This window comes from Rana temporaria, chromosome 2 (assembly GCF_905171775.1).
Source record: "Rana temporaria chromosome 2, aRanTem1.1, whole genome shotgun sequence".
Classification (NCBI taxonomy): domain Eukaryota; kingdom Metazoa; phylum Chordata; class Amphibia; order Anura; family Ranidae; genus Rana; species Rana temporaria.
In genome coordinates this window covers 139,557,839-139,584,692 of record NC_053490.1, presented here as the reverse complement: position 1 = coordinate 139,584,692, position 26,854 = coordinate 139,557,839, and the positions used below count along the sequence as shown (strand labels likewise).

The following is a 26,854-nucleotide window of genomic DNA, read 5'->3' as shown; positions in this document are numbered from 1 at the left end:
CTCTAAACTTAACTGCCTAGAAAAGACTAAACGACCCTGTGTACATGTACTGATAAGATAACAGAGGAGAGTTCAGGAGCAATTGAAAAAAAAATGCCCAACTGCTCCTAAACGTCTGTTTAGCAGCAACAGTGTACATGAGGCCTTATCAGTACATGTACACAGGGTAGTTTAGTCACTTGCCGACTGCCGCACGACTATGTACGTCAACAGAATGGCACGGGCAGGCAGATTGGCGTACAGGTACGTCCCTTTAAATCTGCCGCCCAGCAGGCGCGCACCCACCGCGGGTCCGGGGAAACTCGATGTTCCAAGAAGGCCCGTGATTGCGGTCAGCAGGGGGCAGAGCAGGGGAATTCTGCCTAGTGACACTCACTGATGACCGTTCCCCGTGATCGGGAACGGTCATCAGTGACGTGTTACGTGTAGCCACGCCTCCTAACAGCAAGAATCACTCCTAGGGAACACTTAACCCCTCCACTGCCAGTGTCATTTTTACAGTAAATCGGCGCATTTTTATAGCACTGATCGCTATAAAAATTACAATGGTCCCAAAATTGTGTCAAAAGTGTCCGCCATGTCGCACTTAGCTACATGTTTTTAGGACTGCCTTTGCTACAGTTTGGTATTACTCGCACCATTTTTACAGTTTATGTAGCTACATCGATTTTATCTCCAGTGCAATGTTTATTTTGTTACCTACTTGAAGACTATAAAAGTTAATGCAATTCCCATCGAGCGCTGCCTTAGTGTGTTTTTTGTATCCCGCTATCCATTTCTCCAGTGGGTGGTAGCTGTACTGGGAATCAGCCTGCAAGATCATCAGCTAAAAGTAGTTGGATCTGTATGTGCGTTATAATTCATCGAAATTAGTCGAAAAAAAAAAAAAAAAAAAAAGGGATTCGAAACACGAAAAATTTAATCAGTAACAGTCCTAATTTTTTCCAAAATTGTCGCTTTTGTTTATAGCGCAAAAAATAAATCGCAGAGGTGATCAAATACATCCAAAAGAAAGCTATTTGTGGGGGAAAAAAAGGACGTAAATTCTGTTTGGGAGCCACGTCGCACAATTGTCAGTTAAAGCGACAGTGCCGAATCGCAAAAAGTGGACTGGTCCGACGTATTTATTTATTTTGGTTTACAAAAAAATGCTTCTAAACTCAACTGCCTAGAAATGATTAGAACCGCTTCTGGCTGAAGCGGTTATAATCGTTTCTAGGCAGTTGAGTTTAGAAGCATTTTTTGTAAACCAAAAAAAAAGAAAAATGCATTCAGGACGGATGTTCAGAGGCATTTAAAAATGCCTGTAACAGCTTGTAAACACGGTAACTTGCATTTAGCTGTGTTTCGTTTACAGGCATTTTAAATGGAGATACATTTTTGACTGTTAGAAGAAAAAAAAAAGTGGCTAAACGAAGCATGTAAACGCGTTAAAACAGACATTTTTTAAACGCTGGTTACTATCCATCAAGTTAAATCATTCAGCAGAGGTTTCAAAACATCCCGGAAACATTAAGCCTTAAACAATAAAAAAAGATGGGGCTGGTGTACACAGCAACAGTGGAGCCCAACCAGGAGTGATTGCCCTCCATCTGATGACCCTGCTAGACAACACCATAATGTACTAGCACATTGAGAAAGACTTGCCTCAAAACACCCTCGCTGACATGGCTTCCATGTTCACTGTCTTCCTTCCAGGTTCGCAGGCTCTGGCCGTCTGATTGGTCACTTCTGCACATGCGTGTGGGAGCCCCAGGCACAGCACTCCAAAGGACCAACACAGGTATGCCATTCTTTAAGAGCGCATGCATCAGTGACAGCAGTTGCTCCCTGGAATATCTACTAAAATGCATGTTTAAGAGATATTTTAACTACAGGTAAGCTTTGTTATAAGCTTACCTGTAGGTACAAATGTCACACAATACTTTACCAGTACAGTGATTCAGGTGTATGTAGTCCAACAGTAACTTCCTTCTTTGACACTTGTTTTATGTGTAACTTTTTAGCCCAAGACTGTGTGCATATGCTTTGAGTCCAGCTATAACATTCCCTATAAATACAACAGTTTCCTGCCCCCCCCCCCCCTTTTACACTGAAGTGCCTGTGTTCTTTCTTGCCATTCATCTGTTCCATTTTTAAGGCTGCCCCAAGCAACCTATGCACCTGGCTGCGGTTACAATTTACATGCTTATGTTGGGTTTCAGCGCCCAGCCTTCCTTGTAAGCCTTTTTATGGCTTACTACTTAGTGGCCAGCTACTCTGCTTTAAAAATCAGACCTTCAGTCATTTTTATATCTATTAAATCTTCTGCCCTTGTTTTAACTTTGGATAGTACAAAAAAAATATTCTGCCAATACCTTATACAGCCCACTTCTTTTCTTGTCTGGTAAAAAGCCTAGGCTTACGACATCGTGCACAGCTCTGTCTCACTCTCATGAGCGTTTGCCAGGCAGGGGAATGAGTCACAAGAGGTCCAATGAGGGCTGCAGAGCTCAGGGTGTGCATGTGTAAATCCAGGAAGTGAACAGGCAGCAGCTTCACCTGCCCAGTTAAAAAGGTTGCAGCCAAAAACTCAATGGGAGATTTCTGCAGAATATTTGGCAAGTACAGAATAACAGCATATATGAACTATGCAAAGTGGTTGGAGTGAAGCTTCAGAATGGCAAATATGTTTTTATAACAAATTATGCGAGCAGCCTGCAGTTCCTCTTTAAACCATGGGCTTCCTTCCAATCATGTCCTAACATGCAGGGACATCTTTCTTGTAGAGGTGGATAATATGGCCCATACCTTACTAGGCTGATCAATCTGTCCTGATTGAAGGGTGGAGGGCAGTGAGAGAGACTACAGATGGGCACAGCACAGGATTAAGTGATTCTACTACTGGGATTTTTTTTTTCTCCCACATCAGCTTTCTCTCTTCAGCTGCAACCCTCTCTTCTCCTTCACCATCCAGATGCCAACATTTGTTCAATCCCTGTGTCATCAAAAACGCTACAAATGTTCCCTACATCATTTACTGAACACTACAAAGGTGTTACAGCGGAAGCAAACCGCTACGCCACCCATAAAACTTTAGTTCGCCATGGTGAACAAAACTCCCCAAATGGAAACACTTTTGGCATCAGCCAATCATAGGGAAGAATGCTGCAGCGGACGTTGTTCTACTGGACAGTTTACTTAATCTTTTTAATACTGGGATATTTAGGGCTTGCACATGATTCAGGATGCCCCATACTTCAGAAACTCCAAGATAGGCATGATAGAAACTCCTTGCAGGAAACCCAGATTACATGCATACCACCCCTTTCTTTTCTTACTATTGCACCATCTGCTTCAAAAGTCATTATGCTCCAAAGGGGACTCTCCATTCTTCTTATGCCATGCTAAACAAAGTTACATGCTACTTAGCCTGGTAGGTTATTGAGAGATTTGGTGCAACATTTATTGAATATGTTGGGTATTGCATACACTTACCCGACGAAACTGTACTCTATGTATTGTTAATGTTGAATTTCAGGAATCTAGCTCCTTTGTAAAAAGTGAAGGCATCCAAGGAGGTGGATGACATCTCTTGGGCTATTCGCTTATTTGCACCTGACAGTTTTATTGCACTCCCAGAAGACAGATATCACCTTATTTTCAGGAGCCCACTGATGCTTCAGGTCTAAGCATCTTCAACATTAGGATTGGTGCAGTTGCAACTGGCCGGCTTTCAGTACATGTGTACCACTGTCTTAAAAAAAAAAAAAAAAAAGAAGCCAGTCTGTCAAAAGGACTTGCTGGAAAAGCCAGCATTTGATCAGTGCTTGTGTTAATGCAGGATCTTTCAAGTATTTTTTTTTAGTTATACTCTTGAATAACTAGCTTTAGTTGGTTCATCAGCAGCATATTTTAATTATGCCATTAAGCTAAATGATTTGTACAAAATGCAGCAGAGGTGAATTCATAAACAGGTCTACCCTTCTCTGCTACAAGAGTTGGTATGCTCCGGGGAGGGAAATACATTTGAATTAATAATGAACATATATGAAATGGGGAGAAGAAAAAACCCACAAACATTCTTCCTAAAAGAACCACTCATTTTATTTTTGAATGTATAGGTAGGTTAATATTCTTTAACGGTACAGTGGCTGAAAGTAATGGCCTCCAGACATTTCAGATGTGATCATGCTCTACAGTTGTCAAAATGGAGCTTAACATTACTAAGTGGTTCCATCTGGTCATCATATGAAGGTAGAAAAAGTATTCAATAAACTCTGATAATGACATCATGCCCATGCAAAATTCAACTGAAAGAGGCACTTTCTGCATTGCCATTGGCTGTGGACATTGTTTGCCTTATTGCATCATCACTGACTGGATCTGTCATTTGTATATGGGACTCTTCTGGTGACGCGACTCGACTCTGAAGAACATAAGGAAATATATTTAGTAACTTACTGTACATTGTTCCAATATAAAATTCAAAACCTTTAAAAAATGTAATTGTTTCTTCCAACTGAATAGGCTTGGTCATAAAATAAATTTCACAGCCAACAGACCACAGGAAGAAGATATTTTATGCACCTGTTTGAAGCCAGAAGCTACAGTAAGCTACCAGCCTTGATTTAGGGCAATGTTAATTCAGCAAGCACAGTGACATGTGTGGGAAATTTATACTTTCATTTACATAATGACCTATAAACGTATAGGATACAACATATACCTGTCCGATAGAACGCACCAGTGACTCCGATGTGCGTAAAGAGTGACTTGTACTGTTCCGTTCTGTATCAGCCAGTATGTCAATTGGTGTTCTTAAAATGGCCATGTCTGCAGATGGGTCAAACAGCAGAGGAGATGGAGGACACTGCATTCCATCACCTACTACATCAAGGTCCTAGCAGAGGGAAAAAGAATTATAAGAATCTGGATCCATTATCAGAATGAGAATATGAAGACTGCAGAACGAAACTCACATCACTAAATTCAAGAGGCAGGTTTTCTGTAGGCTGCAATTCAGCCGTACTCAAATAAAGCTCCATGGGAGACACATCCATCTGCTCTGGAGCAGGCAACACTGGCTCAGACTTGTACATTGGAGAAGGTAACCGATAGTGTAAGGGGCAACAAGGTTCTTCGGATAGGCTAATTGGAAGTGGTTTGTTACAAGGAACTTCTTCAGAGCCTGCACACATCTTAAAAAGGACCTGATTGCTATCCTGACAAATATCTGCCCAGAATGAGGTTAAAGAAATTACAAAAACATTGGAAAACTATATAGACATGGGGGATAAAAACAGATACCCTAGAAACACTATTCATTCCTTTGAGCAAATACATCAGGTGCCTGAAACGTAAAACCACACTGATCAGAAAAATAAGGGACTTTGCTACAGGTTGATGAAGTCAGCATTGCACAAGTTTGGGAGCTCTGCCTACTGGCTTGGGGGGTCTCAGGGCTAATTTTAAGTATCGGCTCCGGAAAGCATAAAGGGAAGAAATGTAGCCAACATTTTGTTTCTTCCATCTGAATAGGCTGAGCCTTAAGTATATTAGCACAACCAACAGACCATAGGAAGAATTTCTATAGGCTCCTGTTTGAAACTCACAGCCACAAGCTGCCAGCCTTGATTCAGGGCCATTGTCCCACAAAAGACTTTGGTTGGAAAGGTGACATTTGTGTCTCCATTAAAAATTACTTACAAGTTTTACAGTACTGCATAAACATTTGACAGGTCAGTGTATAACAGGATACCGTTCTCCCAGTTTACAACCAAGTTCGTAAGGGATCTATGGTGTCTACTGGATTCAGCCAACATTGAGAGGAGACAAAAATAAAAAGTCCATGGACCTGTACACACATACACAAATAGTTCTTGGATATAAATGTGAAAGGGAAACCCAAGATGAAAAGGATTGTAGTTTCCCTTTGAATATATATCCTGAATGCCCAAATCCCATTAGGTGGCTGTGGGGAAAGTGCAGTCCGTGAAAACCATTGATAATTCAGCATCTTCATTTCCATTTGGACCCAAAAAAAGAAATACAGCATACAAAAAAATAAAAAATAACCATGTGCCCCTTTAGCCAATAGATGGTGCTGAAGTTTATGGGCTCTAATGCATACAAGACTTATTGATTTTATTATTTATTTCAGGTACTTATGTAAAGTGCTGCATACCTTGACAATGCTATATATGCATTATACATTCACATCAATCCTTGCCCTCAAGGAGCTTACAATCTAAAATAGATCTCCATATTCACATTCTTTTAGAGTAGTGCTGGTATTTCAAATACATTTCCTTCCTTTTTTTTGGAAGGCACTTATCTTTCCCAAAACCATGTCTATTCTACTTGAAGGGATGTGCCAAGACCCTTTGGGTGGCAAATATAGTCTTAAATATAAAAAAAGGGAGATATCCCATCCATGGGTTAATCATTACAATTGTCCAACAGGTTACATTTAGATGCTGGAAGAGAAAGATACCTCCATATGTGGCGAGCAGTTCTCACTTTGTACAAAAGGGGGATAAATCACTGTTTGCAATATCCCTTAACAGGCTACAGGCACCGACTTATGCTGGCCATACACTATACAAAAATGTATCGTTCGGCAGGAAATTTCCAAACTTGTCCTTCGTTTAAGGTCAAAAACGTCCAAACAATGATTTTGCGCCTATTTCCTGGCTGAAAAATTAACGATCTAAAGGACCGAATTTCGGCCAATTTTTTTTGTATAGTGTATGGTGAGCATTAGTCAGTGGCTACTATAGGGTTGGCTGACCTTCCTAAAGCCTGACATGCCACAGCCATTTCCAACCCGATTTTATCCCCAAGCTGTATGTTACTTTAAGTGCAAAAATGCTTCACAAACGAGCTTGCAGCATCATGCTATATATATATATATATTTTTTTTTTATTTAAAAAGCTCTGTTCAAGTGCTCAAAATGAAAGATTATTAAAATAGCTCCACCATTTATAGGTTCCCCCCTTTCTCTCCCTCTCTCCCCCTCTCCTTAGCCAAGATGTATATTTGCATCATGATGCATATTTACGTTTGACGTCATGGCGCGACATCACGTTTGAGTGATTGACATCAATATGCTCTATAGGAAACCTAGTATATTGTGCTTTGGTGCCCTATGGAGATTACTTAAATTTCTACAATCGCTTTACATCTACAATTCCGGTTTAACTTTTGTACACATTTTAAGCTCTACTAAAATCAGGAAGCTCATAAAGAGTACCTATGCCTCCAAATTATCTCTAAACATAAAACCTTAATTTCAGTCCATTTGGTCTTATTGTGTCTGAGGTGAAAATCCACTCTGCCTTTTTTTTTTTTTTTTAAAGCAATCTCCAATCTAGATCACTTTTTCTAGGTTACAATTTCTAACACCCAAAACTGCAGGTCAGACGATTTTCCCCACATATGAGGGATTGGCATTTGTGTGCGATACCTTTGGTGAACCAGGTAGCCAGTTCTCCCTTCGTAAACCTTTCAGTCTGGATTTTTCCCAGATGACTATCCACCATTCTATAGGTTCTCACTCCCCACAGTATTGTTTATCAGTCTTTACTCCAGATGTTCTTTCAAATTTGTATCCTGTATCAAGACAGACTTTTGAAAAATTATTTTGATCTTAGACTGTAGTCATATTCAATTACCCAGATCAAGTCTTTCTGATCCGTATTTTGTTTTCAATATCAGATTTCTTATTCTTTGTCCTTTAAAATGCACGTTTTAAGACTTTATTCGAGTAACACCTTGCTTTAACCTCTGGAGGATGCTGCATTCATTCTAAAAATCCTCACTCAAGCAGCAATTTCTTCTTGTGCTAATGATTTGTCCTACAAGGGTCCCGTTTTTCCCCAAGGAGACTGGGTGATGTATAGTGTAATGCAATGTAGAAAGTGCAGATCAGCAGAAAAAGAAGTTGTTTGAGCTTCTGGGCTAGCAATTATTCAAAATGAACAAATTCCTCTGTCCACACATTCAAGCCTTCCCACTGTGCTATTGCATTCCGACTGCAGGACTCTGCTGTCAGAATACACTGAACGACTGCAGCCAGAGAAACATTTTTCAGCATTCCCATCTGACAGAAGTCGATTGTTAGATAGACTTCGGTCCAATTTGAATGACCACAGAGGGGATGCTTGCCCACTCCTCAGCACATATGTTTTGATGTGAATTGCTGTAACGCATGGCATCACTGTATATGGATCAGTAATGTACAATTGCTTGGTAAAGTATAGCTCATTTTGTTCAGTAATGCCAATTTTCAGATTTTATGGTGACTTCATGCAACAGCTCTTTATTATATTGATTTATATAATCGCCAACAGTTTATGCAGCACACTCAAAAAGAAAAGGATACGTGAAAGGCAGTGTCTAGTCATAGGCAGGCTTGGGTTTGAACAGCGCACATCCTCTACAAAGGCCAGGCAACGTTGACTGGATCTTGTCGTGTGACCCTGATAAATCACAAGTAAAAAAAATGTACATGTCACAATGGAAAAAATACACAATTTGCTTACAAAAGACATTCCACGGCTCTCTATACTGCAGGAACTAGCAATTTTAAAATTGGGTTATGGGAGAAAACAAGAGTACCAGAATTAAATCTAGATCGATGCAATGAGAACATACATTATGCAGAGTGGGGGTCAGACTTGGGTCTAGTTCTAACCTCTGCTCCATTGTAATAAAACAACCTACCTGCTGCGATACACCTTCTGTAGCCAATATACGCCGTTCTTTTAACTGCCGATGTAAAAGAGCTTCTACCCCATATCTCTTTCTATATCTACGTAGCGCTTTTAGTTTCTTAAGGTTCTCACGTTCTTTTGGAGACAGACCTTCAGGTCCAGTAAGAAGACTACTCCCTAAACAAAAAAAAGTTAAACTTAATGACCACAATAGACTACAAATGTAAAAAAGTAGCAATACATGGAGGTGCGATATGCATCTTGTCAGACACTGAAATGTACAATACTATGAATGCAATACTGCCCACAGCCATGATTGTTGACAGGCGACTAGTCAGGTCAGAAAATTGTACACCTACAGGCAGTCCAAAACCTCTGCACACACCCCCTACTCTTAAAATTGATTTTCCAAACCGATTGCTCTCCTTCATTTGAAACAAGGGTTGAGCCATAGACGCCTGCTTAGTGCACATTTAACTTGAAATGCAAAAACAATCAAAAGTCTGATTTTCCCAACACATCACAAGTTCATGGTAATCTTCAGTGTTCCAACAAAAGAATGAGTATGGCTGGATAGTAGCCGCTTGCAAGTGCTGTACCGAAATTATGGCAGAAGCCATCAGCCATAAATTTTGTATTTTCAGCCGGCGGCTGGGTCCCTTTTAAAAGCGGTCGAGCATCTCATGACCTGCTGGAATACTTGAAGGTAGGAGAGTCTTCCCCCAACCGGGGTTTCTCTGGCTTACCGTTTCCTCCGGCTCGCCCAAGAAATAATTCAATGGTGCAGCCGGGCTGGTCATAGACGTGATAAAGGACTAGATCGCCTTTGATCACCTCTATGGCCTTGGAGGACCGGAGTGACATGACAATGCTTAGCAGCGCTTTACAACTATTTGCATAGCAGTCTTTCAATGCAATTATTTTTTTGGACGAAAATACAATTTCACAAATTAAACAGTAAAGTTAGCCTAAATTTTTTTGTAGAATGTAAATGTTAAGTTGAGTAAAGAGATTCCAAACACGTCACGTTTTAAAATTGTGCACATGAAATGGCGAAAAAAATTCTACAGTTTAGAGGATGTCTTGCATAAGAATTCTTGCTGTAATGATCACGGTGATACCTCAGATGTGGCTTGAACACTACTTTTGCGGGCGCAACGTACAAATGCATTTGCTTCTGCGTGCCTACACTGACCCTTTATTGCCTCCACAAGGAATGTAAGCATCCCTTGACAGTAATAGGCAGTGACAGGTACTCTTCATGGAGGGCCGTTTTGAATACTGTAATTTTTTTAAATTTGGCACCTTTAAGCCTTCCGTAAACCAGAAGTGAGGTCAAAATCAATTCCGGGTAACTAGAGCCGATCAAAGTAGATTACGGCATCGTTCAGGTCTCCAGCCAGCTGGTCGCTTGGGCATTCTGGAGGGACTGGAAAGCTCGGGTAAGCTGTGGAAAGCGGGGGCGAGACAACAGGATCAAGTAGCAGTTTTTTTTTTTTTAGTACCAGGGTGATGCAGTCATTACCCCGGTACAACCTCTTGGGGGGGGGGAACATTTGAAGAACCGCTGCAAAAAACGATTGCTATTTTATTCCCTTGTCTCGGCAAATAATAATGTTTGGGGGGGGGGTTTAAGAAATTTTATAGCAAAATATATCGATTTAAACATGAACAAAGTGCCAATAAAAAAAAAAAGAAGGGTGGGGGTGGATTGGTCTTCAAGTGGTTAAGACCGCAAAAGAGTAATGTAGTTCAGGCCTGTATTTTAGTGTTCTAAAAGAAAAACCAGACGCCATTGCTTTATTATATAGCATTATGTTAAGGTGGCAAATGCAATGCTTATACATCTTCAGTTTGTGCATGCTTAAGAGTAAAATTTTCACATACCAAAACCCTCATGTTCAGCTTTAACACTGTGCAAGTAATTTCTTTTCTTTTCCTTTAATAAGTGTTGTAGCCGCTTGAATTGGTCAATATAGAGACTCTGCAAACGTATTAGCTTTTCACGCATTATGAGTGTGACTTCCTCTGCCGTGTACACTCCAGCATGCCTATAGAAAAGTGATAAAAAAAGTGATTACATTAAATATATGTTGGAAAGGGAAAAGAAAGAAAAAAAAGCCAAGGAAAAAAAAAAAAAAACCCCACCCTAGTGTCCTACAGTCAAGGATACCACAAACTGACATTAAAAGTAAGGTCCAGTAATACTTATTTACAGAGCTTTTTTTCTCAGAAAATAGGTGCAGGAACTCAACCACGACCCCGTTCAGATTTCACAAACAGTAGAAGGGTCTTAAAGGGGTATTAAATACCAGGATTGCATTACATACAGTGCAGAATTGAGGGGGTTACATACAGAGTGCAGAGCTGTCACTTGTAAACACAGAAACCAGACTTCTGTGTTTACAAGTGATTGTGGTGAGCAGGCACCAAAGGGTCTGAGCCAAAGGTGGTGGAACCGAGTTCCCCCAAGTTCCCCCTGAAAAAAAGCCCTGCTTATTTAAAAGCAATTATCTACTTAGCCAGGAACAGATAAAAATGTCAAGTCTCATACAAAGCATGTTTATATGAGCAAATTTGCTTTACAATATGAAGAAAATCACACGGTTACATTACGATTAAACACAAGTGGGTTTGGAGTGCCTTTCTCATGCGAGCTTACAAATCTTATAGGCACTTCTATTGCACCGACAATTTATGCAGCATTCTACATATATTCACATCAGTCCCAGCCCACAAGAAGTTTACAATTTAAGGTCCCGAACTCATTTATACATACGCATACTAGGGCCAATTTACCTACAGACATGTCTTTGGAGTGTGGGAGGAAACCCACTTAGACACACGTAAAGCATGCATACTGTAGGCAGGTAGTGTCGTGGTTGCGAGTCAAACCAAGGACTCTAGTGCCGGTAGGCAGAAGTACCAACCACTGAATTAAATGTATCCATTATAACTAGACAAAACACAAAGGAGATTCCTGTACTCGCTATAGAGTCTTAGAGCCGGTTCACACAGGGACGACCTGTCAGGCGACTCAGCCGCCTGACAAGGCGCGGTCCGCTCTATTCAATGGAACCGTTCTAATAGGAGCGACGCAAGTTGCTCCGACTTAGAAAAAGGTTGATGTAAGACTTTGAGTGCGACTTGCATTGACTTCAATACAGATGTCATTTTGCAAGTCGCCCCCAAAGCCGTGTGAACCGGCTCTCATGCTCTTTGTAAGTGTAAACAATGTATCCACTATTGGTTAAGTGCTTATGATTTCAGAAGTGTTTCCAATCTCCCTTTTCTTTTATGCTGCTCCCCTGAAATGAATCCTTTAAGATTACCCAGACATACGTTCATTGCCTATAAAGCTGCAGTGCCAAGCTGGTTAGATAACAAGTGGGTCTTATGGGAAGATGAAACCCATATCCTCCAGCAAGATAGCCAGTCAGTATGAGAAACCAGGCTCGGCTGTTGGGCTAAAATGTCGGGTAGCAACAGTTAGTTAAAAAAAAAAAAAAAATCCCCACAAAACAAAACCATCCATCATTCGACTTGTGTGTACTGCAGTCAGTTCAACAGAAGCCGGCCGAACGGGGGGCATGACCAAAAAAAGTCTGCCCACCAGCTCCATTGGCTGAAAGCGCAAACCAGAGTGTTGTGGCGGGGGTTTGTTCCACTGTCAGACCACAGTAGAACAGCAGGGGAGCTAGTACCAACATTAGATTTTTTACTTTTCATTCAGCCGCTGGGTTAAACAAAAGAAAAAAAAAAAAACACAGCGTCTCACAAACACCCCCTCACATTTGTCATATTATATCTTTTTATGTGACAACACTGAAGTTACACTTTGTAGCAAAGTAGTGAGTGTACTACAGCTTGTATAACAGTAAATTTGATGTCCCTTCAAAAAAAAAAGCTCAATACATCCATTAATATCTAAACAGCTGGCAACAAAAGTGAGTACACCCCAAGTGAAAACATTTCCAAATTGGGTCCAAAGTGTCAATATAGTGTGGCAACCATCATTTTCCAGAACTGCCTTAATCCTCTTGGGCATGGAGTTCACCAGAGCTTCACAGGTTGCCACTGGAGTCCTCTTCCCCTCCTCCATGATGACATCACAGAGCTGGTGGATGTTAGAGACCTTGCGCTCCTTCACCTTCCGTTTGAGGAATGCCCCAAAGATGCGCAATAGGGTTTAGGTCTGGAGACATGCTTGACCAGCCCATCGCCTTTACCCTCAGCTTCTTTAGCAAGGTAGTGGTCATTTGAGGCGTGTTGGGGTCATTATGTTGGAATACTGCCCTGCGGCCCAGTCTCCAAAGGGAGGGGGATCAAGCCCTGCTTTAGTATGTCACAGCACATGTTGGCATTCATGGTTCCCTCAATGAACTGTAGCTCCCCAGTGCTGGCAACACTAATGCAGCCCATGCCACCCCCACCACCATGCTTGACTGTAGGCAAGACAGACTGGTCTTTGTACTCCTCACCTGGTTGCCACCACACATGCTTGACACCATCTGAACCAAACAAGTTTATTTTGGTCTCATCAGACCACAGAACGTGGTTCCAGTAATCCATGTCCTTAGTCTGCTTGTCTTCAGCAAACTGTTTGCCAGCTTTCTTATGCATCATCTTTAGATTAGGCACCCTGCTGGAACGACAGCCATGCAGACCAGTTTGATGCGGCATATAGTCTGAGCACTGACAGGCTGACCTCCCACCTCTTCAGCAATGCTGGCAGCACTCATACATCCATTTCCCCAAAACAACCTCTTGATAGCACACGCACTCAACCTCTTGTCGACCATGGCGAGGCCTGTTCTGAGTGGAACCTGTCCCGTTAAACCTCTGTATGGTCTTGGCCACCTTGCTGCAGCTCAGTTTCAGGGACTTTGTAATCTTCTTATAGCCTAGGTAGGCCATTTTTATGTAGAGCAACAACCCTATCAGATTCTCAGTTCTGCCATGAGGTGCGATGTTGAGCTTCCAGTGACCAGTATGAGAGCGCGACAGCGATAAAACAAAATTTAACACACCTGCTACCTTTTAACACCAAGTTACATGACACCAAGGAGGGAAAATGGCTAATTGCGCCCAATTTGGACATTCACTTAGGGGTGTACTCACTTTTGTTGCCAGCAATTTAGACGTTAATGGCTGTGTGTTGAGTTATTGAGGGGCAGCTAATTTACACTGTTATACAAGCTGTACACTCACTACTTTTCTACAATGTAAAGTGTAATTTCTTCAGAGTTGTCACATGAAAATATAATAAAATATCTACAAAAAAATGTGAGGGGTGTACTCACTTTGCTGAGATACTTTATGTTTAAGTTGGATGAGTTGATATTTTAAGGGGTTCTGTTCATTTGAGATTTCACACCATCTATGTTTTTATTCTTCTTGCATTTTTTTAATGACCAACCCTATTGTGTTTTTTGACTCAACCCAACATCAGGTTGGGTTGAGTCAAAAAACGCAATAGACTTTGGACTAGGCATTTTGTGACATTTTCTGAGAGGCAACTTAAAAATCAGTAGGGGTGCAACGGATCAAAAAACTCACGGTTCGGATCGTTCCTCGGATCAGGAGTCACGGATCGGATCATTTTTCGGATCAGCAAAAAAAAAATTTGCCGCCTCCCTGTGCCTCAAATTGCCACCACCCTGTGCCCCAAATTGCCACCACCCTGTGCCCCAAATTGCCGCCTCACTGTGCCCCAAATTGCCGCCTCACTGTGCCCCAAATTGCCGCCTCACTGTGCCCCAAATTGCCGCCTCACTGTGCCCCAAATTGCCGCCTCGCCAGGGTGGAAGAAGTGAGAGGGCAGCCAGCTGGATTTCCTTTCCCTGCCACCCCAAGGCCAGGTTTTGCAATGCACCCCCTCCCCACCAACCGAACCACCCCCCAGAGAATAGCAGTTGGATGGCAGGGGCGGCACGGTTAGTTCAAATATTTTTTTGTTTCTTCTTTTTTTTTTTTTTTTATTACATTATCACTTTTTTTTTTGTAGCTTGTCGTTTTTACTTTTTTAATTTTTGTATAATTTTCTTATTTTTAATATTTTTCTTCTTCTTTACTTTTTAATTATATTTTTTTTATTAATTGAATTATTTCTTATTTTTTTTTTTTACATTTAACTTTATTGCTATTACACAAGAGAAAACAATTCCCTGTGTCATAGCAATTGAAGGTGACAGGTTCTCTTTGTTAACCCTGTCAGCTCCAAAAACAGTCCTCACAGTTGAGATGGGAAGAGCATAGTTTACCCATCTCACTGTGTGCTATTTGCAGCAAGGACAGGAGACTTGTCAGCTGGGGGAGGAGGAACGAACGGACGGAAGGCAGCTGGAGGGGGGGGAACGGACGGACGGACGGCAGCTGGGGGGAGGGAGGGGGGGAACGGGCTGCAGCTGGAGGGGGGACGGAGGGACGGACGGGAGGGGGGGGTTATCAGAGCCAGCAGGGAGAGGTGTGGGGGGAACATATGGACGGCAGCAGCACATGGTCTCTGCTAGAAACCAACTGAACTCACCGCCCGTATTTGTTTAAACGTCTCCACTCCTGCTCGTACACAGCCCCACCTCCTCCTAAGCCCACGTTGTAATAGACAAAACACATCAGCGCATTGGACACGCATTCTGTCTATCACAGCGTGGTTAGGAGCAGGCGGGGCTGTGTGCAAACAGCGGAGACAATTTCAATTTGTTTTTTTACCGCTTTGCTCTGCAGTCCCGCGGCACGCCACGGATCACGTGTGTGCCGATCCGAAGTCATTGATCCGTGCGGATCACGGATCAATGACGATCCGTTACACCCCTAAAAATCAGATATGCTTGCTGTCCATGGGGATGGATGTGTACCTTCCATATAGAAGAGATATTGGCTCCAAGCGAATCCTTGGCATTTGACTTTTTTTTTTTTTTTTTTTTTGCTTTCAATTAAACAAAAAGTTCACTTCGGTGTTATAGGAACACGGCTTAAGACTGGAGCCCTATGTACGGCCGCTGGTTTGTGCACCGCACGGAGTCGCTAGATGCAGAGATGGCCACGGGATCCTGTAGCCATCTCTGCATTTAGTGACCGATTGCATATGAGAGACAAGCAATTTACGGTTAGTACTGCCATCTTTGCAAGGGTAATATCTTATTCCTTTAAATAAGTGAAATTTTAAACAGAGCACTAGGTCCGTGTGCTTTTTGTCCATGCATGCTGTGGGGGATTGGAAAGAAGCACTGGAGACAGTAGCAGTTTTCTTCATCCCCAGAGGGAAAAAAAAATGCATGGCGAGTCCTACTGGTAATGCAGGGGTCATGGCAGTAAGGTGAGAGGCTCATCTACAATTGTGGTGGATTCACATTCTATATATGTCACAGTGGTGAATTAAGTGGATTGATGTTGGATATCATCTTGATTTTTTTTTCATGTTTGGATATTTATTGGGAAGTGTGTTTTAAATCATTTAGTGGCTAAATTAACACTCATGAATGAGCACAGTTGCTAGATCCTAAAGTGGGAGTAAACTTCCTTTGTTTTGTACTTGAGGTAAGGCTTACCTGTAGGTACAGTAAATATCTCCTAAAATGTGCACCATTTGAGATATTTAAAGTGTGAAGCAGGCACATACCATCCATTGAGTCGTGGGAGTGACGTTATCGTGGCTCGGCAAAACAAATGCAAACAGGGAAGACCAGGTAAAGATGGATTCCCAGTCAATAGTGATTGCTGGAGGGATCCGTTTCACAGGCAAGTGCCAAAATGTGCTAGTATGCGGTGCACACTAGTACATTATAACATTACCCTGCATGGAGACCAGTTTAATTTTTATTTAACAGTTTACTACTGCTTTAAAGAAGAGACAGCAACATCTAGTTGACCTGTGAGTAAATAGGGATGTAAAATTGTGTTGCCAAACATACTGGTAAACAAAAAAAAAAACCACACACTGCTAACTATGCAGGCTTGGTAAATACTAGGGTTGTCCCGATACCACTTTTTTAGGACTGAGTACAAGTACCGATACTTTTTTTCCCAAGTAGTCGCCGATACCGAATACCGATACTTTTTTTAAATGTGTGCCCAAATGCAGCCATGTCCCCCCACAGATGCAGCCATGTATCCAGCCATGTCTCCCCCCCATCCAGCCATGTCTCCCCCCCCATCCAGCCATCGTCTCCCCCCCCCCCCCCCATCCAGCCATCGTCCCCCCCCCCCCCCCATCCAGCCATCGGCTCCCCCCCCCCCCATCCAGCCATCGTCTCCCCCCCCCCCATCCATCGTCTCCCCCCATGCAGCCATGTTCCACTTACCTGCATCCCCGCTGCCGCCGACTGTGTAATACGCCGGGAACGTTATAGCTTTGAATCGCTGTAATGATTGGCCCCGCGCTGCGTATAGACACTCCCCCTTGCTCGGGATTGGACAGTTCACCCGAGCAAGGGGGAGTGTCTATGCGCAAATCATTACAGCGATTCAAAGCTGTAATGTTCCCGCCCGTATTACACAGTCGGCGGTAGCGGGGATGCGGCGTAACGGCGGCGGATTGCGGCTTCGGTTGCAGCGGTCGGCCGGGAGGGGTGGCAAGTATTCTATTTGTGTATCGGGGCGGGGTATCGGCGTCTGAGTACCGCCGAAAAAACTCGGAATCGGTCCCGATACTATCAGGACAACCCAAGTAAATACAGTAAAACCTTGGTTGGTAGTCTAATATATAGTGTGTTAAGCAATTGAATGTAACCAGATAATCTGTAAAGACTACTCTCATAATGTTATTAACAGTTGCTTACTTCAGTGGGTCCTCCTGATCGCTGTCCAGGCTGTCAGCTTCACTGTCGAGATCTCCCATCCATGTCTGATCCACAGTGACTGCCTCATGATCGCTATCACTGCAGCTGTCCTCGTCTACTTTATGAAAATAAAATGATTCCCAATATAAGACTTTTATATTACAACTGCAATCACCAAACCAACACAATAGCTAAAATGGTACGATTTGTAAACCACAGCAAAAGACAGTTTAAGGCAGTAAACAAATGGAAAAAAAAATAAATAAAAAAAAAAACTACTTCTTAGAACCAATTTTGTGGCATAATATTCCCTATTGAACTGTGCCTTCTACAGCCAGCATAACCAAATGCAACTGCTGTAAAAAAATAAAATACAAAAATAAATAAAAACCAAGCCGGAAAAGAAAAATCATGGTACTGAACAGTAAGACACACACCTCCCTAGGGCTGCATCATTGCAGAATTTGATGACATTAAATATGAGTTTTAGAATTTCACTAAACATACTAAAAATGTGTAGCTTGTTACACTCTAAATACAGGGGGTAACATGCTAAAAAATTGTGAACTTAGCCTTTAAAAAAATCCAGTTCTAATGTGCACCCCTTTAACCACTTGCTTACTGGGCACTTGAACCCCCCTCCTGTCCAGGCCAATTTTCAGCACTCTTTGAATGACAATTGCAAGTATACAACACAGTAGCCAAATGAATTTATAATTTTTTCCCCCCCACAAATATTTTTTTTTGGTGGCATTTGATCAATTATACAAAAGTGTTTTATTGTTATAAAATTTTACTACATTAATGTACGCTGATGAGGCAGCACTGATGGGCACAACTGATCGGCAGCACTGATGAGGCGGATGTGCCTCTCTTCCACTGGGGACCGATGTCCGTTACACAAAAGCTGGTGATCGGCTTTTTTTCTCCTCACTCCGTCTGCATGGGGAGAAAAAAATTACCAAGCTTTGTTTACATCACGTGATCAGCTGTCATTGGCCGACAGCTGATCACGTGGCAAGGGGCCGGGACCGACCCCTTACTCGGATCTGCGATCACCCGAGTCTGACTCGGTGATCAAAGCGCACACCCTGCAGGGGCAAAAGGGGAGGCAGTCTATTGAGGGCCTCCCGGAAATTGAGGTCTGCGCTGTAGCCGTCATTCGGCTATAGCGCGGACGAGTAGTGGTTAAAGTGTTACTAAACCCAGGACCCTGCATTCACTATACCGGTCTCCAGAGTACATGGAAATGCAATTTTTATTAAATATATAGACTGCCAAATACCTTCTCTCAGCAGTTAGAGCTTGTGACTAAGAGTGTCTGGTTAGAGCTTGTTGGCGTTTTCATTCTCCCATGATTGTCCTACGAGAACGCAGGACCACTGACCCTGGATGGCGCCAATTGGCCCTGTGCTGATCACATGCACTCTCCCAAAAGAGGGGGGGGGGGGGGGGGGGAGACTCTAGCAATACACACCAAACAGAGCCTTTCCCCTGGCTCTGTAAATATCAGGTTATTTTTTTGGAGACCTAGAAGATCAGAGGAGACAGGAAACAGCCTTTATACACAAAGAATAACTCCTTAGGTTCCACAGTGAGTATAACAAGCATGCTTTACTGCATATACAGACTGATTTTACTGTTGTGGGTTTAGTAACACTTCAAAGAAGTTTGTCATCAAGTCAAAACTCCCATAGCATATATTTTTCTATCTTGCTAGTAATACAAAGTATGGTTGTTTCCCATGAAAAATCATTACCATACTGTAGCCTAGACCTGAGCAAATTATGAGCTGAACATAAGGACACCATCTTCATATTATCATTACTACAACAAATGTGGGTAACATACCAAGTATCCGGCTTGACTCGCTTCGGCTGCTTTCCTGGTTTTGGGTGCCCAGCTCGCCACGTGCATAGGAACTCAACTGGTACAGCAAAGATTCATTGGTTGGCCCGGTGTTTGACTTTTTCATTTGAGCCTGAAGAGCCAGTGCATTTCTTCGTGCATGTTCAGCACAGAATGAAACTCTGCAATAGTAATGTCAGTAATGTCAACATTCCACTAGATATCCATTTTGCAGCAGGTGTTAACTTTAAATTGTTAGCATCATGTTTAATGCCCATGAATGCCTAAATATAAAGCCATTTATTTAAAATAATTCTCCACTCCATTATTTTCTACAGCTGCAAAATAAATTAAGTTTTGATTGGTTAACCCCTTAGTGATGAAGGGTAAAACAAATGTTAATGCCTGAACACAATTTAGAAACTGACATGTTAGCAAAACTGTACATTTTACAACTACTTTGCGCAGCTAGGCGATTATAACTTGTCGTCGTGCCACCCCCCCCCCCAGGACAAAATTAGACCTTTTGGTGGTATAGGGTTGCACGATACTAAGCATTTACACAAGTATCGGTACGCGTGCAAATGCTACGATCACAACTGAGCCAAAAGGTGTTGGGTGTTCATTCATTACATCGTCACCTAACTGGCTTTCTATAAATGCCCAGGGGCTGAACTCCCCTCAAAAATGGGTCAAGATTAGGGTTGTCCCGATACCACTTTAAGACCGAGAACAAGTACAGATACTTTTTTCAATTACTTGCCGATACTTTTATTTTTTTATCTCATGCGACATTGGCACAATTTTTATTTCATTTACAGTGCCTTCTTTAACCACTTTGCGACCGCCGCATGTATATGTAAGTCCACAGAATGGCACGTACAGGTACGTCCCCGCCTTTCCGCTGGTCCGATCGGGACCCCCCCGCTACATGCGGCGGTCAGATTGCCTCGGGGAGCGATCCGGGACGACGGCGCGGCTATTCGTTTATAGCCGCTCCGTCGCGATCGCTCCCCGGAGCTGAAGAACGGGGAGAGCCTTTTGTAAACACGGCTTCCCCGTGCTTCACTATGGCGCTGCATCGATCGATCGAGTGATCCCTTATATAGCCCCCTGTGGTTAACTCCCAAACTGCAACTGTCATTTTCACAATAAAGAATGCAATTTAAATGCATTTTTTGCTGTGAAAATGACAATGGTCCCAAAAATGTGTCAAAATTGTCCGAAGTGTCCGCCATAATGTCGCAGTCACGAAAAAAAAAAAAAAAAAAAAAAAAAAAAAAAAAAAAAAAAAAAAAAAATCGCTGATCACCGCCATTAGTAGTAAAAAAAAATTTATAAAAATGCAATAAAACTATTCCATATTTTGTAAACGCTATAAATTTTGCGCAAACCAATCGATAAACGCCTATTGTGATTTTTTTTTACCAAAAATAGGTAGAAGAAGAATACGTATCGGCCTAAAGTGAGGGAAAAAAAAAATGTTATATATGTTTTTGGTGGATATTTATTCTAGCAAAAAAATAAAAAAATTGTCGCTCTATTTTTGTATTTTTATATGGCGCGCGCAGGCGCCGTATAGCGCCAACTCGCAGCACGGCTAATCCGTTCCAGGAGAATGCTCGTAATCCAAAGTCCTCGCATATCAAAGCTAGTTTCCTCATTGAAAACGAAAATTTGTTCCACATTGACATGCAATACCCCATGTGGCCAGAGGTGGGGAGCACCAGAGAGCATCGAAACACACAGAAAGACCGGAGGACAGCTCGGCTGACCTCAGAAAGGCTCAGGAACTAGAGTATTTCCAAGCATTACCGAACGGCGCCCCCCCACTGCAGGCCAAACGCGGTACTGCACACCGCTTTTGCTTGAATCCTGCTCATTTTGCGAGACACTCGCAAACCGGCGATACCTCATGTGTGATTTGAATGAAGTTTACATATGTGGGCGTCCCATGCATGCGTGTTCGCTTCAGGGCGCGAGCCTCTGGGAACCGGGGGAAAAAAAAAATTATTCGATCTCATGCGGACAGCAGCGATTGCAGCTTTGTTTACTTCCGGGTACCCGGGCACAACGTTACGGTCATAGAGATGACTGGTGACCATCCGGCCATCTCTATGGGACGTCCCCACCCGGAGCATGCTGAGACTGACGTCATAAGAGGCCTATATAAATCGCCGTGCACCCGGCATTACAGCGGGAGGGAGCGTAGAGTCAACACCGGAAGAAAAGGAGAGAAGAAGAAGGCGGCGACGGAAGAACGGGCTGGCCGCCGCTAGTAAGAGAGCTACAAAGAAGATAGCAGCGGCGCAGCCTGGCAGAAGGCACCAGAGAGCAGGAGAAGAACAAGAAGAGAGCAGACGAATGGAGACCCCGGGAGAGCGGAGAAGTCGGAAGAAGACCCCCGGAGCTGACTAATAAAATAATTAAAAATCCTGTGTAATGGGTTTATTTTTTTTTACACTTTTCCTCCAGGTGAATGGGTAGGGCTACGATGTACCCCATACTCATTCACCTAGGGTGGGGGGCCGGTATCTGGGGGCGGATCCCCGCTCATTGAAAGTCGGACTTCAAGTCGCAGGGCAAAGTCGGATCACAGTAGTATCCTGTTCATGAAAGGCGGATGGATGTAGGACCAATGTCGCAGAGCAAAGTAGGATGAAAGTCGTGTAGTATAGTGTGAACCCAGCCTGAGTGCTGCAAGACCGACAACCCAATGCAGCAAAGGTGCAATTAGCACAAATGCTGACCCTCCCTCTCCTGGTCTTAGAGCCACATTCCAGAGGATTACAGGAAAATAAAAAATTAGCAACTTTCAGTAAATAGGTTTTAGATAAAACTAACATAACTCAACTAAATTGTGTCTGCCTTATGGCTAGACACATTGTGTGTATCCAGCCACACCAAGCAATTGCCTTGTGAACAAATACCGTCAGCATGTCATTGTCTTTTACCGAGTTCTTTAGCGATTAGCACACTCAGTGTTGCTACAACAAATTTCCACCTACAGTAGGTGAATATTTTAGCCAGCTTAATAAATCTACTATCAGACAGTATGAGAGCCGAGTGTGTGTGTGTTAGCCACCTGTGTTATGACAACTAGGGCCGAAACAACTAATCGATTATGAAAATAGTTGTCAACAGCCAGTTGATTAGCTGGCTTGCATATAGTATGCATTATTTGATTACATATCAGGAAATACAGTGCACCATCCATACATGTCACTAAGTGCCTGAGAATTTGTGAATGTGAAAGTGTGAGGAGCAATGCCTCATGGGACATGTAGTCCTGGAAGTGAGTGGTTCTAAAGGCAGAAGTTTTTTTTACCTTGCTATATACTTTGCAGCTTGCTATTGAGGCACTCTGAAGGCAGGAGGAGCCAAAAGCATCGGTGAGGGACCCCAGAAGTGAAGGATCTGGGCTGCTCTGTGCAAAACCATTACACAGAGCAGGTAAGTATAACAAGTTTGTTTAAAAAATTAAATAAAAATCAGCATCTGAACCCAGAGAAAGTGGAGGTAATAGAAGGCATTACAATTACTGTAGTTGGAAAGTAGCAAAAGACGGATGGACGGCCGCACACCAACGAACTCTTGAGTTGTCTTTATTGAAGGAACATAAGCAAACACCGCAAATACACAGCAGGAATCAAAAACAGCTGACGCGTTTCACACTTAGTTAGTGCTTATTCATGGCCTCTTACTGTAGTTGGTTATTTATATTTACCACTGCATATGGATATTTAAGAATAAATTGCCTTTTTTATTTACATATTAACTAAATTGTACAATAATCGAAATAATAATCGGCCAACTAATCAATTATGAAAATAAATCGTTAGTTGCAGCCCTAATAACAACGTTGTCAACTTTTAACTTTAAAGTGGTGGAGGTCAGGATACAATTTATGTGGATCTTTCTTTAAAATAAAGTTTAATATTTTTGATATATACCTTATTCATTATTGAAGAATCTTTTTGGATGCTATTCCTTTTTGTTTATAGCCTCTCATTATCTTGTATGCAGTCCCCTATCATTTCTGATGCAAGGCTTTGCAGATTCTTGCTGCTAGTGTGAATGTAGCCCCTTAAGGCCAGTTCACATATATTGAGGTGACCAACAGTTTTCCACACTAGAATGTTAGTTACTGCTAGGACATACAGGAAACAAATGTTTTCTATGTGTCCTAATCACACTGCAATGCACCCTTAAGATTTGATCAAATTCAGACATGGTGCATTTTATTGCAGCAAACAGGACAGGATTGTGTGTCACTGTACAGGAGCAGAATGCACCATGCTGCAGTACAGCGCCATGACTGAAAAAGGGGGGGTCCCCATCACACTGTCCTCTACCACCAGATCACTATAGTCCCAGGGCAGTATGTACTGGCCCCAAGTTTTGACCTCCATCATGTAAACATGGCAGCATAGTGGTCAACACTTACACCTAGCAGCACTAAGATTGTAGATTTGAATGCCAACCACAGCACTACCTGTCTGGAGTATGCATGTCCTCCCGTGTGACCGATTTCCTCCCACACACCAAAGACATGCAGGTAGGTTAATTGGCCCTAGTATGTGTATGTATGAATGCAAGGGACCTTAGATTGTAAGCCGCTTGAGGGCAGGGACTGATTTGAATGTATAATACGTAAAGCACTGCTTAAATTGATGCCGCGTCATAAGTACCTGTAGTAGTAATAATAAATGTCTCCATTTCCAAACACTCAGATCAAGGGAAAAAAAAAAAAAACAGGCAAATCTTACCCATCCTTTTTGTCAGGTTTAGGAGCAGCCACGGTGCAGCGTCTCCCGTTCTTATTGGAAACATAGCTGCACTGTTTGTAGGGAGCGTTCCTGTCTTCCAGGATGTGTTTGATGCAGAACTCATAGCCCTCGATGCGTGGCTGGGAGCATGGACGGTGTGTGTAGGCACAGGAAAGGGCTTCATAGGTCCTGGACACCGGGGTCAGCCTCCCCCTGCTCGGCAATACGTGAATCCGAATTCTGTTCATTTCTAAAGCCAACAGCAAAACACAAATATGTAAAAAAAAAAAAAAAAAAATTGTAACAGGCACACAATAATAGAGCCAGCCTACACACATGCAAGTCATCCCCAACATCTACTAAGATACTCCTCACTGCATCCCCTTCCCTTGAGGGAGAATAAAAAAAAAAAAAAAACACTTTTACAGGCGCTAACCTTTTTATTGTGCCTGAACCTGACATCCCTGTTAGCCCATGTGTCCACGTACATATGGAAGTATTAACAGGCAAAAAAAAAACACACCATCACATTAAGGAGAGCTTTCAGAAATAAAATGAGACCTGTGCATTTAGCACTCATTAAGAATATTCTGCCCAATAGAATCCATAAATGCTTGACGCCCCCAATTGTGTGTGTAATATATGTGGCTTTGGGTAGGTTTCAGGCTGCTTTTTCTTGCCAGGAGTAAAAGGCTGAGGAGAAATTTAAACAGCCTGTGTGCATGAGGCCTTATTGTTATATACACAAAGCTAAGAGTAAGAGTACCGCCTCTCCTATCCCAGCACAAAGGCTCTACATAGGTTTGTACTACTCGTGCTGGCCCAGCGCTACAATGTTCTTCTCAGACACAAGTCAGCGTAATATAAACTCCGTCTGGCTGTGGCGCACACACAGAAGCGCATTTCTTCCTACACTGTTAATTTTCTATATGTAAAGCCAGGGAGCGACATAAATAATAAAAAAAAAAGGTCCCTCCTATTACACGTAGCCCTACAGGCTGTAGTGACTCAGCACTCATCAACCCCAAGCCGCCATTTTACCTGCCCGGTCTCTCTCCACACACTGAGACAGAGCACTGAGGGTTCCCAGTAATCTCCCGCCCGGGCACGCCTCTGGGCGCCCTTATTGGCTCTCGTGTGCGGAAAAAGAAAAAAGTCAGTCACATGCTTTGCTGGGGCTTGAGACGCTCCGTTCTATGGCAGCGATCACTAGATATCGCGAGACCTCAACCCCCTCCAATCACAGACCGAGACGCTTCTCCCATGCTTGAGTTTTCGCCATTTGGCCGCCATACTTGTTTTTTTAGAATTCTAGAGACGTGGCTGTAATGTGTGAGGCTCACTGGACGGGTTATAAGTCCTGAGATTTACCTCTGAGTGTTTTTAGCGGCGTTTTTGTGATGGGAAACGTGGAATGAGAACACAGGCTGCAAATCTCTTATTACACCAGTGAATTGTGGAGCCCCAACCTCTTAATGCCTAAGCCTTTTTCTGACATTTGTTTACAAGTTAGACCCCTTTTACACTGAAGCAGCGCTAAATTGTCGGTCATTTTTGTGGTGCTTTAGAGGAGCTTTTGAGGCGCTAGCGTGTGTTTTTTTTTTCAAAGCGCTGCCCATTAATTTCAATGGGCAGGGTCGTTTTTGGAGCGATTTTTACACCGCTTTTTCTAACATCCCGCAAGCGTACCGCCCTAGTGTGAAAGCACTCATGGAAATGAATGGGAGGCGCTTTTCGGAGGCTATTTCTGGCACTAAAACGCCTGAAAACTGCCTCAGTGTGAAAGGGGACTTGAAATCCGTATTTCTTTTTGCTAGAAAATTACTTAGAAACCCAAATATATTTATTTTGTAGCAGAGACCCTAAAGAATAAAATGGAGATTGTTGCAATATTTTATGTCGCACTGCATTTGCGCAGTGGTCTTTCAAATTATTTTTTTTGGAAGAAATACACTTTCATGAATACAAAACAGAAAAGTTAGCCCAATATTTTTGTATAATGTGAAAGATGATGTTCCGCCAAATAATTCGATAACTAACATGTCATGCTTTAAAATTGCACATTAAAAATGTCTACAGGTTACCAGTTTAAAGTTACAGAGGAGGTCTTGTGCAATAATTATTGCTCTCGCTCTAACGATCACGGCAATTCCTCACATGTGTGATTTGAACACTGTTTACATTTTTGGTTGTGACTTACGTATGCATTCACTTCTGCACGCTAAACGGAGGGATGGGGGCGCTTAAAATTATTTTTTTCTTATCTATTTTATTTTTAAATTGTCCCTTTGAAAAAAAAAATTCTGACCACTTGTTATGCTGTCAGAAGGAATGTAAACATCCCTTGTGACAGTAATAGTCAGTGACAGGTACTCTTTATGGAGGGACCCCAAATCCCTCCTTTGCACTTAGGGCTGGGTTCAGACTATTGCAAATTGGATGCGGGTTTCTCGATTCCAATTCGCTTAGCAGGAAATTGTGACCAGCTCTCTATGGAGCCGTTCACACATCTCAGCAGCGGCTCCTGTGAAATCGGACCTGAAACAGTAAATGGACTTCAGGAGTATGTTACGGACAGAGTTCATGCGTGAGCTTTGTACAGAGTGCAGAGTTAAGGAGTGCGCTACGTAGAGAGTACAGAGTTCAGGAGTACATTACAGGCAGAGTTCATGAGTGCGCTACGTACAGATTGCAGCGTTCATAAGTGCCCTACATACAGAGTTCATGGGTGCGCTACGTTCAGAGTGCAGTGTTCATGGG

At 42.6% G+C, this 26,854-nt stretch overlaps 1 protein-coding gene and 2 non-coding genes across 5 annotated transcripts; all 3 read right to left on the bottom strand.

The window, feature by feature from the left end:
• Positions 1-4,061: 4,061 nt before the first annotated feature.
• KANSL2 (KAT8 regulatory NSL complex subunit 2) lies at positions 4,062-25,244 on the bottom strand. 3 transcript variants are annotated; one of them, XM_040341205.1, is made up of 10 exons: positions 25,136-25,244; positions 24,095-24,344; positions 19,329-19,507; positions 17,478-17,595; positions 10,585-10,748; positions 8,708-8,874; positions 8,367-8,463; positions 4,962-5,215; positions 4,727-4,882; positions 4,062-4,408 (listed from the first exon to the last, which is right to left on the bottom strand). In XM_040341205.1, exons 2-10 carry the CDS (start codon positions 24,340-24,342, stop codon positions 4,289-4,291), a joined length of 1,503 nt encoding a protein of 500 aa, XP_040197139.1. In that variant the 5' UTR covers positions 24,343-24,344; positions 25,136-25,244; the 3' UTR covers positions 4,062-4,288. The 3 variants fall into 3 exon arrangements, with proteins under 3 accessions (XP_040197139.1, XP_040197136.1, XP_040197138.1); XM_040341202.1 differs by having other exon boundaries at positions 4,709-4,882; positions 25,136-25,243; XM_040341204.1 differs by having other exon boundaries at positions 4,709-4,882; positions 17,478-17,592; positions 25,136-25,243.
• Positions 4,487-4,620, bottom strand: LOC120929788. Its single transcript, XR_005747487.1, has one exon. It is a non-coding gene; the product is annotated as a small nucleolar RNA SNORA2/SNORA34 family (small nucleolar RNA).
• Positions 5,498-5,627, bottom strand: LOC120929789. The gene has a single exon (XR_005747488.1). It is a non-coding gene; the product is annotated as a small nucleolar RNA SNORA2/SNORA34 family (small nucleolar RNA).
• Positions 25,245-26,854: the final 1,610 nt, after the last annotated feature.

Bases quoted from the DNA above. Each gene is read 5' to 3' on its own strand.
- KANSL2 (XM_040341202.1), bottom strand. From the start codon at position 24,342: ATGAACAGAATTCGGATTCACGTATTGCCGAGCAGGGGGAGGCTGACC. The intron at 8,875-10,584 runs GTATGTGAAAAT...TTTTTTGTTTAG, and splicing joins AGCTGAACATGAGGGTTTTG to GGAGTAGTCTTCTTACTGGA. The intron at 4,409-4,708 runs GTATATGTTGTA...TATGTTCTTCAG, and splicing joins TGGTGCGTTCTATCGGACAG to AGTCGAGTCGCGTCACCAGA.